This window comes from Festucalex cinctus, chromosome 11 (genome assembly GCF_051991245.1).
Source record: "Festucalex cinctus isolate MCC-2025b chromosome 11, RoL_Fcin_1.0, whole genome shotgun sequence".
Classification (NCBI taxonomy): Eukaryota; Metazoa; Chordata; class Actinopteri; order Syngnathiformes; family Syngnathidae; genus Festucalex; species Festucalex cinctus.
Genome location: NC_135421.1, coordinates 3,600,057 through 3,617,684, shown reverse-complemented (window position 1 = coordinate 3,617,684; position 17,628 = coordinate 3,600,057). Strand labels below are relative to the sequence as shown.

Sequence of the window (17,628 nt, the reverse complement as noted above, 5' to 3'; positions counted from 1 at the left end):
ACTCCACGGTACATGCTCCAAAGAAAATCCCACACTTGACATGTATGCTTATAATCAAGGCCTGAAGGTATCTCGATGACAACATTCAGTTATAAATACAGCGCCACCTAGCCCTTGAGGCATAAAAAAAATAAATAAATACCCCACATACGGTATTTTGTACAAAAAATGTACACTCATTCTAAGTGTGATAACTAAGTCATTTATGAATATTCTTTTAGTTTTCACCACTCAAATTGTTCACTGGCTTCACACCGATCCAAACGTATGTACGTTTCCATTTTGTTTTATTCATTTTTGATTGCCCCTTTGGACAATAAAAGTAACATTGTGCAATGAGTACAACGAGCGATGATGTGTATATACACTTTTACAAAAAAATACCAATCAGGGCAACTCATTGCCTAAAAATAAAAAAGGACGCTGATTTTTGCAGGTCTTAACAATCACCAAAACCCGTTGAGCTTGATACACACACTGGCAAAAAAATATTCTTCATGTAAACGTTTATTATGCCATTTTCAAAGAAATTTTGCTTCCAATATGCCAGTACCCCAATGTGCCAGTACCCCAACGTGCAAGTACCCCAACGTGCAAGGACCCCAACGTGGCCCGGGCTGCGAGGGCCCTTTATAGCTGCTCGCAGCTCTAGTTATTCTTTATTCTCCGCAAACGATCGCGATTTTGGGTACCTAAACATTCACGAAAACTCACCGAACTTTGCACACTCCTCAGGCCCGGCGAAAAATTTGATATTATTAAGTCGTCATAACAATGCGACTCGATAGCGCCCCCTAGCGTAGAAAAATAAAAACCAAGCCCGGCACGTTTGAGCTAGAGCAACAAAAATTGGCAGGCACGTGTAGCACCCCGAGACGCACAAAAAAGTCTATTGGGACCATGTAGCTAAAATGTACAGGAAGTGAGCTATGAATTTTTTTATGTCCAATTTTGGCCTATTTTGGCACATTCACTGTGGTCATGCTTTTTCCCCCTTTGCAAACATTTTTCATCCAATTGACTTCAAACTTGGCATTTATCATCTCAAGACCTGAGAGAACAACTGGGCAAAACATCTTGCCTTTTTGAAATACTATATGACGGGGGCGGGGCATCAAATATTGCCTTTAAAATTTCATTTGTCCAGAAAGAGCAAATGCTTAATAACTCCCATGTTCAAGCTCCAAAAAATCTCAAACTTCTCAGGCAACGTAATAGTCACGGCCTGAAAACATCTATATGATAAAATTCAGTTATACATATAGCGCCACATAGTGGTTACAATAAATGTCATACTTTACGTTTTTAGCTACTGTGCTGAGCTTGTTGAAGGGATCCATTTGAAAATTGGTCAGAAAAGCCTTAAGATGTTGATCATGCCCCACACGGAATATTGTAACTTTTCGCCAAAGGGCGTGGCCGCTACGGTGACGCAAAGTCTGAAGATTTTTCGTGAAAATAAAAGCTGCATTAACTTGACCGAGATGATCCTATCTTCTCAAAATTTCACACATTTGATGAGAGTCCAGCCCTAAAGACATCTACTGACTTATATTTCATCTAACTGATAGCGCCACCTAGTGGCAATTTTTTTTCTTACGAATTTTCTTCTACGTTTTTCTCCAAACACGTTAACTGGACCTACCTCATATTTGCTCAGATGAGGGTTTCGGCCTTCATGATGTCACAACACGAAGTTTGTAAGTTTTCGCGAATTGCTGTGGGCGTGGCTAAGCGCTGTTCGCCAAGAAAACAACGCCAGTTTTGAGGGTCTAAACATGCACAGAAACTCCTGAAACTTGGCACACATATCTGGCCTGGTAAAATGAGCAATATTTTATTGTTGATTGTGCTATTTTTACAAAAATGACTCAATAGCGCCCCCTCGAAATTTTTAACGAAGCAGCCCCGGTTGTACGTTTAAGCAAGAACGACGAATGTTTTCAGGTGTATGAGGGAGCCCAAGACCTACAAAAAAGTCTCTTGTACCCATATGCTAAAATGAACAGGAAGTGAGCTACGAATTTTTGAATGTCCCATTTTTGACGATTTTTGCACATTCACAGGGGGCAGACTTTTGCCCACCTCTCCTACACGTTTCATCCGACTGAGTTAAGACTTGGCCTGGACCATGTCAAGACCTGAGCCAACGACAGGGGGAAAAATTTTGACTTTTCGAAATACTATATGATGAGGGCGGGGCATCAATATTTGTGTTTCGCAATGAAAAAGGATATGCTTGATAACTCCCCGGTACATGCTCCAAAAAATCCCAAACTTGACATGTATGTTTATCGTCAAGGCCTGAAGTTATCTCTATGACAACATTCAGTTATATATGCAGCGCCACCTAGCCCTTGAGGCATGAAAAAAAAATACCCCACATACGGTATTTTGTACAAAAAATGTAAACTCATTCTAAGTGTGATAACGAAGTCATTTATGAATATTCTTTTAGTTTCCACCACTCAAAATGTTCACTGGCATCAGACTTAACCAAACATATATATATTTTTATTTATTTTTGATAGCCTCTATGGACATTAAAAGCAATATCGTGAATGAAGGATATGCTTAATAACTCCACGGTACATGCTACAAAAAAAATCCCACACTTGACATGTATGCTTATAATCAAGGCCTGAAGGTATCTCTATGACAACATTCAGTTATAAATACAGCGCCACCTAGCCGTTGAGGCTTATATAAAAAAAATAAAAAAAATACCCCACATACGGTATTTTGTACAAAAAATGTACACTCATTCTAAGTGTGATAACTAAGTCATTTATGAATATTCTTTTAGTTTCCACCACTCAAATTGTTCACTGGCTTCACACCGATCCAAACGTATGTACGTTTCCATTTTGTTTTATTCATTTTTGATTGCCCCTTTGGACAATAAAAGTAAACATTGTGCAATGAGTACAACGAGCGATGATGTGTATATACACTTTTACAAAAAAATACCAATCAGGGCAACTCATTGCCTAAAAATAAATAAGGACGCTGATTTTTGCAGGTCTTAACAATCACCAAAATCCGTTGAGCTTGACAGACACTGGCAAAAAAAATATTCTACATGTAAACGTTTATTATGCCATTTTCAAAGAAATTTTGCTTCCAATATGCCAGTACCCCAACGTGCCAGTACCCCAACGTGCAAGTACCCCAACGTGCAAGGACCCCAACGTGGCCCGGGCTGCGAGGGCCCTTTATAGCTGCTCGCAGCTCTAGTTCTTCTTCTTCTTCTTCTTCTTTATTCTCCGCAAACGATCCCGATTTTGGGTACCTAAACATTCACGAAAACTCACCGAACTTTGCACACTCCTCGGGCCCGGCGAAAAATTTGATATTATGAAGTCGTCATAACAACGCGACTCTATAGCGCCCCCTAGCGTAGAAAAATAAAAACCAAGCCCGGCACGTTTGAGCTAGAGCAACGAAAATTGTCAGGCACGTGTAGCACCCCGAGATGCACAAAAAAGTCTATTGGGACCATGTAGCTAAAATGTACAGGAAATGAGCTATGAATTTTTTTATGTCCAATTTTGGCCTATTTTGGCACATTCACTGTGGTCATGCTTTTTCCCCCTCTGCAAACATTTTTCATCCAATTAACTTCAAACTTGGCATTTATCATCTCAAGACGTGAGAGAACAACTGGGCAAAAAGTCTTGCCTTTTCGAAATACTATATGATGGGGGCGGGGCATCAAATATTGCCTTTAAAATTTCATTTGTCCAGAAAGAGCAAATGCTTAATAACTCCCATGTTCAAGCTCCAAAAAATCTCAAACTTCTCAGGCAATGTAATAGTCACGGCCTGAAAACATCTATATGATAAAATTCAGTTATACATATAGCGCCACCTAGTGGTAACAATAAATGTCATACTTTACGTTTTTAGCTACTGCGCTGAGCTCGTTGAAGGGATCCAGTTGAAAATTGGTCAGAAAAGCCTTAAGATGTTGATCATGCCCCACACCGAATATTGTAACTTTTCGCCAAAGGGCGTGGCCGCTACGGTGCCGCAAAGTCTAAAGATTTTTCGTGACAATAAAAGCTGCATTAACTTGACCGAGATGATCCTATCTTCTCAAAATTTCACACATTTGATGAGAGTCCAGCCCTAAAGACATCTATGAACTTATATTTCATCTTACTGATAGCGCCACCTAGTGGCAATTTTTTTTCTTACGAATTTTCTTCTACGTTTTTCTCCAAACACGTTAACTGGACCTACCTCATATTTGCTCAGATGAGGGATTCGGCCTTCATGATGTCACAACACGAAGTTTGTGAGTTTTCGCGAATCGCTGTGGCCGTGGCTAAGCACTGTTCGCCAAGAAAACAACGCCAGTTTTGAGGGTCTAAACATGCGCAGAAACTCATGAAACTTGGCACACACATCTGGCCTGGTAAAATGAACAATATTTTATTGTTGATTGTGCTATTTTTACAAAAATGACTCAATAGCGCCCCCTAGGAAATTTTAATGAAGCAGCCCCGGTTGTACGTTTAAGCAAGATCTATGAAAATTTTTAGGTGTATGAGGGAGCCCAAGACCTACAAAAAAAAGTCTCTTGGACCCATATGCTAAAATGAACAGGAAGTGAGCTACGAATTTTTGAATGTCCCATTTTTGACGATTTTTGCACATTCACAGGGGGCAGACTTTTGCCCACTTCTCCTACACGTTTCATCTGACTGAGTTAAGACTTGACCTGGACCATGTCAAGACCTGAGCCAACGGCAGGGGGAAAAATCTTGACTTTTCGAAATACTATATGATGAAGGCGGGGCATCAAAATTTGTGTTTCACACTGAAAAAGGATATGCTTAATAACTCCCCGGTACATGCTCCAAAAAATCCCAAACTTGACATGTAGGTTTATCGTCAAGGCCTGAAGCTATCTCTATGACAACATTCAGTTATATATGCAGCGTCACCTAGCCCTTGAGGCATAAAAAAAAAATACCCCACATACGGTATTTTGTACAAAAAATGTAAACTCATTCTAAGTGTGATAACTAAGTCATTTATGAATATTCTTTTAGTTTCCACCACTCAAAATGTTCACTGGCATCAGACTTATCCAAACATATATATATTTTTATTTATTTTTGATAGCCTCTGTGGACATTAAAAGCAATATCGTGAATGAAGGATATGCATAATAACTCCACGGTACATGCTCCAAAAAAATCCCACACTTGACATGTATGCTTATAATCAAGGCCAGAAGGTATCTCTATGACAACATTCAGTTATAAATACAGCGCCACCTAGCCCTTGAGGCACAATATATATATAAAAAAAAAAAAAACACATACGGTATTTTGTACAAAAAATGTAAACTCATTCTAAGTGTGATAACTAAGTCATTTATGAATATTCTTTTAGTTTCCACCACTCAAATTGTTCACTGGCTTCACACCGATCCAAACGTATGTACGTTTCCATTTTGTTTTATTCATTTTTGATTGCCCCTTTGGACAATAAAAGTAACATTGTGCAATGAGTACAACGAGCGATGATGTATATATACACTTTTACAAAAAATACCAATCAGGGCAACTCATTGCCTAAAAATAAATAAGGACGCTGATTTTTGCAGGTCTTAACAATCACCAAAACCCGTTGAGCTTGACACACACTGGCAAAAAAAAATTCTACATGTAAACGTTTATTATGCCATTTTCAAAGAAATTTTGCTTCCAACATGCCAGTACCCCAACGTGCCAGTACCCTAACGTGCAAGTACCCCCACGTGCAAGGACCCCCACGTGCAAGGACCCCCACGTGGCCCGGGCTGCGAGGGCCCTTTATAGCTGCTCGCAGCTCTAGTTTTACTTTGTTTTTATAACGCCTGGCAGTCAAAGAGTTTAAATGAGTCAATGAGGTTCAAAAAGTCCTTAGCCAGTGGTTTATCAGGGCAGCACACATGAATATTAACGTCCCCCATAATCAGGATATGGTCATATTTTAGCATTACTTCGGCAACAAGATTTGCAAAGTCATTTAAAAAGTCCTTATTGTATTTTGGAGGTCGGTAGATGACACAGCACAGTACAGTTTGGCCGACTTCAAAGAAGGTGGCTTCAAAGCTGTTGTTCGGTGTGGTAAACATACATTGTTTACATTTATAGTTGTTTTTAAAAATACTCGCCGTTCCACCACCTCGTCCCGACGTCCTCAGAGCGTCCAAGTAAGCACAGCCTGGTGGTAGTAATTCAATCATCACGGTGGAGTCACCGGTGACAGACCAGGTCTCTGTCAGGCATAGGAAATCCAGCTCGTTTGAGAGAAGGAACTCCCTTAGGATGAAGGTTTTGTTTGTCAACGACCGCGCATTTAATAGCGCGATCCTTGTGGGAGTAGCAGGGGTGCATGGCTCTTCCTGTCGGCGGTCTCGGGGAAGCTCTTTAAGAAGCTGGAGGTCGGCACCGCATCCCAGGCGCGGAGGGCGGCACGGCCGAGGCTGTCCAGGTGAGCCGACGATCGTTAGCAGCCGGGAACCAGCAGAGTCCGGGATACACCACAACGGAGTACATCCAGGCTTTCGGGACCGAGCAGGCGACGATGCTTGTTCCAGCACCCGCTTTAGCTTCAACAGCTGGCCACCGCGTTTTCCCCGGCGCTGCCGCCGCCACCGTCGAAAAGGAAGCGCACAAACGCGGAGCTCAGTCGGAATGTCCGCCAAGAGCGGGGGCAACGGTTTCTCCCAACCATGCTCGAACACATCCGAAACGCCGCCGTTGTGGTAAAGGTCCAACAAGGAGTCACGTTCGTAGACGAGTCTTGACTCACTCAGAACAGTATCAAGCACCGTTATCAGGAAATAAAGCCGAATCAAGAGGAGAGTCGCCGTATACACTGACGCAAAAAAAAAACAACAACTTAGATTTAACATATTCTATATGTGATTTCCATGTTAAGTGGACGTGAGGATGAGACGATTAGAATCTTTCTTCACTCAAGGGGCTGGAAGCAGGTTCTAAATGACTGGTAGCGGGTGACCCAACTGGCGCATTGGGGATATTCAGTGCTGACAATAAGGTAATGAGATGTCTCAAAGCACATCTAATATGCATTAGTATGTCAATTATAGTATGTAATAAGTTGAATTACTGGTACTTAGAAGCTGAGAAACTTAATGTTTCTGTAAATGCGTTAGTCCAAACACTGTAGTGCTGTCACAATTGAATATTTTTAGAATCAATTAAGCTATCGATTATTTAATAGATTAACTCTTTGACCATCAAAAACGTTTAATAACTATCAGTAAAATCACGACGTATATTGCCATAAACGTTAATTAACGTCAACAATTTTTTTTTCCTCAGTGCAACGTCTAAGTGCAGCGCTGCCTGGTCAATGGGTTGTGGAATCTAAAACACTCTAAACTATGGCCAGCAGATGGAAGCATTGTATCTCTTTTCGTCAATGATCAAAGCCTCTCTCATATCAAAGTTTTTCTTTGATAATGTATGGCAGTAAAAGAGTTAATAGACTAATTGGATTAATTTTTATTTTCCATTAAAGTTTATTCCAAAATTATTTATTAACTAGTAGTTGGTAGTCATTACCTACTTTGCATTCGTATTGATTAAGAGATGATGTTGTACCATGTTACCGTTACCATGTTTTTGCAAAGTAAAAACAGATGTTTGAAAATGTCTCATTTTGATTAAACACAGAAGATAATCTTCTTTCATGAAGGACTACAGAAATCAGCAAAGAAATACTGTTGATATGCTGACGTCAGTGGATTTGGACAATATGGAATTAATGAATGGCTCCAAACGATTACTCGAATGTTAAAATAGTTGTCGATTAAGTTGATAATCGATTACTTGTCTAGCTTACCGTGCTGCCTCCGACTGTTCCCTTGGTTTCAAGAATATTGACAAAATAAATGTGTGAAAGAAATTTACAATTTTAGCCTCTTTTATGTCCATCTTGACCTTTCTTTTCTGTCAGGAAATTGTGAAGAATAAATATAGATTTACAAGCACGCTCTTCCGTCTAGTTCGAGCTTTGCAAAGGTGTTTTTTGCCTAACTCCATTAGGGCAGTTAAACATGGCACAAAGTGTACTTGACAACTTGCTAAGCTTAAAGCCTTTTTCAACAATGCCTACAAGCAATAATGTGTACCGTTACACATACACTTTCAGTACTCTAATATGCACCAGTCAACTTACGGCTACTTCGGTAGCCCAAAACGTTTTAAACCTGATTTTTACGCAAACGCAATGCACACTTCAATTACTCTTAAAATGTTCAGCATACAATACTGATACTATTGTGGGCACCAAGATATTTATTTAACATTAACATCTCTGTAACACCTATCACACAGCTAGTTCCAAGGGATGTGCAAATTCTACTTACCATGAACAGACTTTTGACACTATGCTTATTGTCTATTAGTTCTGTTCAAGACAGAATGGTGATGTATCCCTCAAGCCTTGGATTTGTTTAACATATCATCATATCATACCACCTCTTAGCACAAAAAGACAATTTGTAGGATTTGCAAATTCTACTTACCATAAGAAGACGGACATTCTGTAGTTTCTCTCTGTCTGCGTTATGCTGTATGTCAATCAATTGGTTCCTTTGCTAAAATACAAACAAAAGTGTTTTTAAAGTAATTTTTGTTACTTGATTACAGGGCACAAGTTTTTTTTTGTTTCTCAAATACTTTCCATTGGGAAACAATCACCGTTGCCATTTCTGAAAATGAACACGTGTGTGTGTGTGGATCTTTTTGAGATTGATATCGCACGGCCGAGAAACACACATGCGGAGCCCGTCTGCAGCCAATCAGATGTTTCCCTCCTTACAGGCAATCACATGGGCTGGGGTGTTGTCTAATGTCACTGCTGTGTGCACAGATATCTATAAGGATTCGATATCTCGTCCGCGCTGCTCGCCAATAGAATTGAACGTCACCATCGGAACATAACGAAGCTCCACGCAGTGAGGGCGGCAGACTTCGTGAGGGAGAGGAGGCGTCCACACGACAGTCAAAGCGACACACACATGGCCACTTGTGCCGTCATAAGCTAGTAGTTGGTATGACAATACCCCAGCTAGCAAAGAACCTCAAAGCAGCTGGCGCTCTACGGAAGGAGTTGTGTAAGTTGCGAGACAATCCAAGCTAGGAGAGGATTCGACTAACCCTATCCTTGCCAGCAAGTTGTATACAAAACAAGTCAAAGCAACCTTCGGCAAGAATGCAACATTTGCTGACATATACCATATGCACCCCGAACTTGAAGCTGTACTCATCAATGAGGTCGCGAAATCATGTAACAATGGAAGAAGAACTTCAGCGTCTATCCATACATCACAAAAAGCAGAAGAGCCGTCGCAGACAAGGGGGGCGGGGAAAACCCACAGCCCCGATCAACAAGATGTAAGGGAAATCGGTCCAATTAATTAAATCAATAATTGTTAATTAAATTAATAATCAATTGGCTCATTAATTGAAGGAGACTCAAACTTAATATTTAAATTCATTTTGAGCTCGCCTGTAGAGCGGCCCTTTATAGCTGCAGGCAGCTCTAGTTATTTTTGGTGGGGTCCATCAATGGTTGACAAATATTTCATCCCTCTCAGGCAGGACTGAATATGTCTCCCTTGAAGAATGTAAGTCCAGGCCGCTCCATATCAGGCCATGTCCAGGCCGCTCCATGTCAACTGTGGTGTTCTCAAGGCTCAGTCCTGGCACCCATCCTTTTCACAATATACATGCTACCCCTTGGTCACATCATCAGTAAACATGGGCTACCTTTCCATTAGGGCTGCACGATATTGAAAAAAGATGCGATATGCGATATGGGTGTTGATTATCGCGATATCGATATTATTGCGATATTTAACACATCTCTAAAATTACATTTTCCTTATCTTGTACTGAAGTAAATAAGCTTTTAATGATCTAATCTACACAGTTGTAATTGATACTAAATTTACGAGGTTGCAAACATTTAACTTTTTAAACAATTGTTACCATAAACTTGAGAGTTAAAAAAAAAACACACAAAAATATATATATTACTCCTAATCAGTTATTTTATTCAAGCATAGCCATGGGTGACAACCATGCAGAGCTTTAAAATGTAACAGGTATTCTGTGAATTAAAAATATAAATTCACAGTCACACATTGCTCAAACTGATCTCAGTTTTACATATTTTCAATGTTTGTTCAAAAATTGTAAACATCTCAAAACAGGAGCTTAAACATTTATGGTTTACTGTATTATTTAAAATAAAATATTATAAAATAAAGTGCCCAAGCATGAGTGGTGTTCTCTATATTTAAATTAAATAAAAATAAAATCCTGTGTTTAAATGAAATGATGTATAAAAAATATACATGTATATAATAATTCTTGAAAACAAAGTGCTCATAAATGGTTCCGTTGTGCGACTGGACCGTGGTGGTAGCGAAAAATTACATTTGATGCAGCTGAGCCTTGACAGTCGTTACACATGCGTCGTACATCTGTGGAATGGCCACTTGTGAGAAGTAGGTTCGCGATGGCACCACGTATCTCCGGTCTACGTCCTTCATTAGATCCAAAAAAGCTTCTTTATCCACAGTGCTAATCGGTATCATGCATTTGGCCACAAAACGTGTAACAGCTGCGGTAATGGCTTTGTAGCGCTTGGAGGTTTTCTCGTAAGGTGTGACGCTCGCAAAACTGTCATTAATGGTTGTCTGTGGGTTTGCTATTTTACAACTTGCCTTCGCGTCAGTAGTTTTGGGGGTCTTCGATTTGAATGACTCGTATAGCTTCTTGTGGTTGTACTGCGTGTGGCTGTGTAGATTGGTTGTGTTTCCTCTTGACGTAGCCACTATTCTTCGACATGACTTGCACAGCACTTGCGTCTGTGACAAGTCATCTCTTCTGAAGCCGAAGTAGTCCCATATTGTAGACGTGCTTTTTTTTTAGGCACAAGTAGTTCATTGTTGTCGTTCTCGTTCATTTCTCCCTCTGCCGCGTCAGCCTTTGCAGCTTCCTCTATCCACGGCTGCGGAGTTGCTCACTGGTCGCTGTGGGCCGCTCTAGCCAATAGGAGAGCAGTATCTAGGGAGTTGAGTGACGCTACGTATTTAAGGTCGCGTCTGATTGGGTTAACTCAGATAGACGCTAACGTGCAACCAAGCATTAAGAATACACTACCAATAACAAAGTATTAATTTATTAACTTATCGCACGTCTTTGCGATGGGCCTATCGCGTGTGCCATCATCGCGATGGCGATATTTTTTCGATATATCGTGCAGCCCTACTTTCCATTGTTATGCCGACGATATACAGCTTTACATCAAAACCGTCCCTAATCCTTCCACAGCCCTGTCATCCCTCACGTCCAGCCTTTAGGAAATCAAGGCCTGGATGAACAGTAACTCCCTTCAATTAAATAGGAAGAAAACGGAAGCACTCCTTATATGGAGTAAGATCACTGTCAAAAAGACGTATGCATGATTAACGATTCGTATCCATAATAGTAACAATCCGTGTGTTTTCAATGTTTTCATGTGAATACAAATCAAAATTGCGTGGGTGTGAATTCATTTATTGTGACTACGAATCTAAATAACGAGGGTTTGAATTTTTTTCTTGTGACTACTAATCTAAAACCTGTAAGTGTAATGCCTTTTCAACACAACTCTCACTTCTACGATTATGAAGCTTGATTCCACACAAGTTCACGGCTGTGCACGAATCTCTTATGTGGATTGCATTTTACGACTACGAATTTCAATATGCAAATTTGGATGACGTCATGCCTGGATTACAGGGAAAACTAGTCGGGCACCGATTCCTCCCCCCGCGCATGCGTCAAAGAACGAAGATGGCGGAAGCTGCGCTAAAACGAAGCACTGCTTCGAGGCATTTGACACAATGCAAGAGCTCCATCTGCTGGTCAAACCTGCGCACATGGAATTTTTAGAATCACTGTTTACAAAGCTTCATTACTTATGATCATGTAAGGAGCCTCGGCATTTCCTAAGTTCAATTAAGTTTCAGCAGATGTCTATCTTTTTCAACTGTGGGATTGTGTCGTCCTTTTAAAGTGTTATTTACACAAGTAAAGTTGAACTTTCAAGTCTGTGTATTGTTTTTGTCTTTGGTTTCCACAAGAGTATTTTTAGAGTAGGCTATTATTTATTTACACTTGGAAGAGAATAAAGTCAAGGATTGGAAAAAAATAAATGATAAAAGCCTATCTCTCATGGGTTGAGGAACGACCTCACGATCTGCAGCTTCAGCTTTGAGACTGCAGGAAGATTCCGGCTGACCAGCGATACACTAATACACATCACTGATGTCAGGAGCTCCATGGCCGATCATGTAAAGTAGCTGTCTCTCAAACTGAAGGTCGTGAGTTCGAATTTTGAGTATTATTATTTTTAGTATTTATTTTACGCCCTTCCAAGTGCAAATATTACTCTGAAATTGTCTATTTGGTCGCACTGTAAATAGAATCAAATTTACTCGACAGACTATAATGTGCCAGTGCGGTGCTTGTGAACAGGGATAGTTTTTTATTATATGGGATATGTATTTCCATAATCCTTGAATGGAGAAAATATTTGAGCCGAATGATCATGACCGTGCCTATTTTTTGGATCAAGTAATTGGGGCTTTAATTACTGCAGGCAGGTATGTCAAACACCGAGTTCATCTTTCCCATGAAACAGCGTGAAGTCGCTGACACGTTTGTGACGTCCGAGGCATCGTTTGCAGTGGTCACGTGATTTTCGGCATGTCCGAAGCAGTTGTCGGACCCCTGCTTCGACACGCCTCCGCTCGCTTCATTTGCTCGAATCAGATTCGAGCAGGAAGGCTCGAACGTAACATCTCGAGCTCAGGAGAAGCGTCATCATCACAGCAGGTAAAGATAACAACGTGAATATCCAATTTATTAGTAATTTATTGTTGTTGCCCCCACCCCCCCCACCCCCAAACAATGTATGGCTTTGGACTTAGAGGCTAAATTCTATTGCTTGCAAGGTAAAAGGTAATGACGTATGTTTTACTGCGAGCATTAACCAGACTCACTAGCAATAATTAGCACCATAGAGATAAATGTGTGTGTGTGTATATATATATATATATATATATATATATATATATATATATATATATATATATATATGGATATATAGTTTAGCATTGGCATGTACAATCTGAAATAATACATTTAAGTTGGACAAACATTCAAAACACATATTTTTCAAGCTTTCAAGCTAAAACAATAACTGTCTCGATTGAGTGCTGTCATACTCTGCATTCCACATTGTAATTTCTACATATATTACACACTGATGCTCTGGAATAAACTTATAGACAACTAAAACGGAATTTTTGGGTTGTGGATAATTTTTATCTTATTCCTAATAAAAGAGCCTGAGGCTGGCCGATATAAGCATTGATTTATTTTTGGGGTGAATATGTTAATTCTAAGTAGTAGTGTAGATACATTTGCATTAACCCTCATTCCATGTTCGTACAATATAGTATAGCGAACTAATTAATAGTCCTCTCTTTAAGTACATGCATTACAGTTGCTCAGTAAGGACTTCTACTACTTTGTTGTGGTGTAAATATGCTTTGATGTAAACGTGCTGCATACAAATGGAAATTAACGACGAAGTCAAGCGTGTTTGCAAAGACGAAAAAGAGACCAGGAAAATGGCCAGATTTCTGCGATAAGTGACGCTATACAGTGGCATGAAAAAGTATCTGAACCTTTTGGAATTTCTCACATTTCTGCCTAAAATCACCATCAAACGTGATCTGATCTTTGTCAAAATCACACAGATGAAACAACAGTGTCTGCTTTAACTAAAACCACCCAAACATTTACAGGTTTTCATATTTTAACAAGGATAGCATGCAAACAATGACAGAAGGGGGAGGAATAAGTAATTGAACCCTCTGCCTAAGGATACTTAAAGAGCAATTGAAACCAATTTTTACCAAACAATTTAAGTCAGGTGTGTGCCCAATCACTGATGAGTGGCTTAAAGCTTCCCTGCCCACTATAAAACACACACCTGGTTAGAATTGTCTTGATGAGAAGCATTGTCTGATGTGCACCATGACTCGCTCAAAAGAGCTGTCGGAAGACCTGCTATCAAGAATTGTTGGTTTGTATAAAACTGGCAAAGGATACAAAACCATCTCTAAAAGTCTGGATGTTCATCAATCAACAGTCAGCGAAGTTGTGTACAAATGGAGAGAGTTTGGCACTGTTACTTCTCTCCCAAGGAGTGGCCGCCCACCAAAGATGACGCCAAGAGTTCAGCGCAGACCACTCAGAGAGGTAAAAAATAACCCTAGAGTGTCTGCTAAAGACTTACAGAGATCACTGGCACAGTCCAATATCTCTGTGCATGCATCAACTATATGTAAAACATTGGCCAAGAATGGTGTTCATGGGAGGACTCCACGGAGGAAGCCACTGCTGTCTAAAAAAAACATTGTGGCTCGTTTAATGTTCGCAAAAAGGCACTTGGGCACTCTACAGAAGTTTTGGCAAAATATTTTGTGGACTGATGAAGCCAAAGTTGAATTGTTTGGGAGGAACACACAACGTCATGTGTGGAGGAAAAATGGAACAGCTCACCAACATCAACACCTCATCCCCACCGTGAAGCATGGTGGAGGGTGCATCATGGTTTGGGGCTGTTTTGCTTCCTCAGGGCCTGGACAACTTGCAATCATTCATGGAAAAATGAATTCAAAAGTTTACCAGGATGTTTTGCAGGAAAACCTGAGGCCGTCTGTCAGACAGTTGAAGCTAAAAAGAGGATGGATGCTGCAACAAGACAATGATCCAAAACACAGAAGCAAATCGACATCAAAATGGTTTCAGAAGAACAAAATACACGTTCTGGAGTGGCCAAGTCAAAGTCCAGACTTGAACCCCATTGAGATGCTGTGGCGTGACCTCAAGACAGCGATTCATGCCAGACATCCCAGGAATCTGACTGAACTACAGCAGTTTTGTAAAGAAGAATGGGCCAAGATCAGTCCTGATCGATGTGCCAGACTGATCTGCAGCTACAGGAAGCGTCCGGTTGAAGTTATTGCTGCCAAAGGGGGGCCACAAAATATTAAATGTGATGGTTCAGTTACTTATTCTTCCCCCCTTCTGTCATTGTTTGCATGCTATCCTTGTTAAAATATGAAAACCTGTAAATGTTTGGGTGGTTTTAGTTAAAGCAGACACTGTTGTTTCATCTGTGTGATTTTGACAAAGATCAGATCACGTTTGATGGTGATTTTAGGCAGAAATGTGAGAAATTCCAAAAGGTTCAGATACTTTTTCATGCCACTGTATATTAATCAATAAACGCGCAGTTTGCATGTCATATTATTTATATTTTGCCAGTGCTAACTATCATTCGCGCTATACTTAATGCTCGCCGTAAAACACACCTCTAAGTCCGAAGCCATACATTGTTTGGGGAAGAAAAACAAAACAAAACAATAACAATAAATTACTAATAAATTGGATACTCACGTTGTTAACTTTACCTGCTGTGATGATGACGCTTCTCCTGAGCTGTTCGAAGCTCCATCCATCCTGCTCGCGTCCGCCATCTTCGTTCTTTGACGCAAGCGCGGGTGGAGGAATCTGTGTTCGACTAGTTTCCTCTGTGATCCAGGCGTGACGTCATCCAAATTTGCATATTGAAAGTCCTACTCGTAAAATGCAATCCACAGAAGAGATTCGTGCAGAGCCGTGAACTTGTGTGGAGTCAAGCTTCGTAGTCGTAGAAGTGAGAGTTGTACTGAAAAGGCGTTACACTCACATGTTTTAGATTCGTAGTCACAAGAAAAAAATGCAAACCCACATTATTTAGATTCGTAGTCACAATAAATGAATTCACACCCACGCAATTTTGAATTGTATTCACATGAAAACATTGAAAACACACGGATTATTACTATTATGGATACGAATCGTTAATCACGCAAATACGTCTTTTTGACAGTGATCTTACTCCATATCCTTATTGGTACACCTATCAGATACTTTCTTCACCTATAGTTCAACTTACCATTGATGGACAGATCATTCCTCTTTCCTCTACAGCAATAAACCTAGGAGTCCGGCTCGACCCTCACCTGACCTTCAAAGATCACATAAAACATCTATTCAAAACATTGGTTTACCACCTTCGCAATATCACAAGAATCTGTCCCACTCTATCCCTCCCAACAGCAGAACTGGTCCATGCCTTCATTCCCTCTCGACTTGATTACTGCAACGGGCTCTTCACCGGACTACCTCGCAATTCCATTCAGAAGCTGCAATACTGTATATCCAAAATACCGCTGCCAGGGTGCTGATGAAAGCCAATAAATACCAACACATTACTCCCATTCTCAAATCACTTCACTGGCTCCCCTGTTGCATCCCGGATCAATTTCAAAATTCTATTACTGACTCATAAATGTATCCATGGATCTGCACCAACCTACCTCAAATAATTGATCAAGCTACAATCCTCCACCCGCACCCTCAGATCCTCAAACACGTTGCTCCTCAAAGTCCCTAAAACCAGGCTCAGTCTAAACCATGGGAGACAGAGCTTTCTGCGCAGCCGCACCACGACTCTGGAACAGGGTCCCAAATCAGTTGAGGGCCTCCCAGAGCCTGGACTCCTTTAAATCAGGCCTGAAAACCTTTCTACTTAAAAAGGCCTTTGAAATTTAATTGAGAATCCAAATTTATTCTATTTCCCATTTTATTTTTATGTTATTTTATTTTCTGTAGCACTATGAGATCATGCTGATGAAAAGTGCATTACAAATTGAATTTATTATTATTATTATTATTATTATTATTATTATTATTATTATTATTATTTCTGCAGGTAGCACGCAAATGCAAGTTTGCAGCAGTTTGAAGTTGTTTTTTTTGGGTTGTGCCTTGTTTGTATTTTCTTGGTGGTATTGTGTGTGTGTGCTGTTTTATTTGTTTTCTTGTATATTTTGTGCACCTAATTGGTTTGTTTTTCATTTTTTGGAGGCAGATACTGATATTATTGAATTGAATTGTTCCAATGGCGCAGGGTAGCGCACATGTATTCCCAGGGAATGATGTCATGAAAATTGTAAGCTGGAATGTTAAGGGTCTGAATGGGGTAATCAAGAGGAAAAAAGTTCTCTCACATTTGCAAGACAGACCAGTCAAAAATTCACAAAGAATGGGTAGGGCAAATGTTTCACTCCCAATTTAATTGTAAAGGTAGAGGTGTAGCTATACTATTCATAAAAAAATTCCCTTTGTTGTATCACAACTATTTTAGATCCAAATGGCAGATATGTGATTGTCGTGGGTGATGTTTCAAGTTCGAGTTGTGTTAGTGAATATTTACAGCCCAAACTTTGATGATGACAGTTTCTTTAAAAAGAAGCTGAACTCCATCCCAAATCTAGATAGCCATCACTTAACAGAACGCTTAATTTTTTAAAAAGACATTTTCCGTGTTATAGTGTGACTGAAGATTAAAATATTGGCTGACAAACTCCCACTGAAATTGAGTGGAGCATTAAGGAGCAACAAAATTACTCAGAAACTG

At 40.1% G+C, this 17,628-nt stretch overlaps 1 protein-coding gene across 3 annotated transcripts in view; it reads right to left on the bottom strand.

Moving 5' to 3' along the window:
* ccdc93 (CCC complex scaffolding subunit CCDC93) overlaps positions 1–17,628 on the bottom strand; it is a 198,092-nt gene that overhangs the window by 45,767 nt on the left and 134,697 nt on the right. For all 3 annotated transcript variants that reach the window (XM_077535938.1, XM_077535939.1, XM_077535937.1), the window contains one exon: positions 8,558–8,629. In XM_077535938.1, coding sequence (XP_077392064.1) covers positions 8,558–8,629 — 72 coding nt within the window. The remainder of the gene's footprint in view (positions 1–8,557; positions 8,630–17,628) is intronic.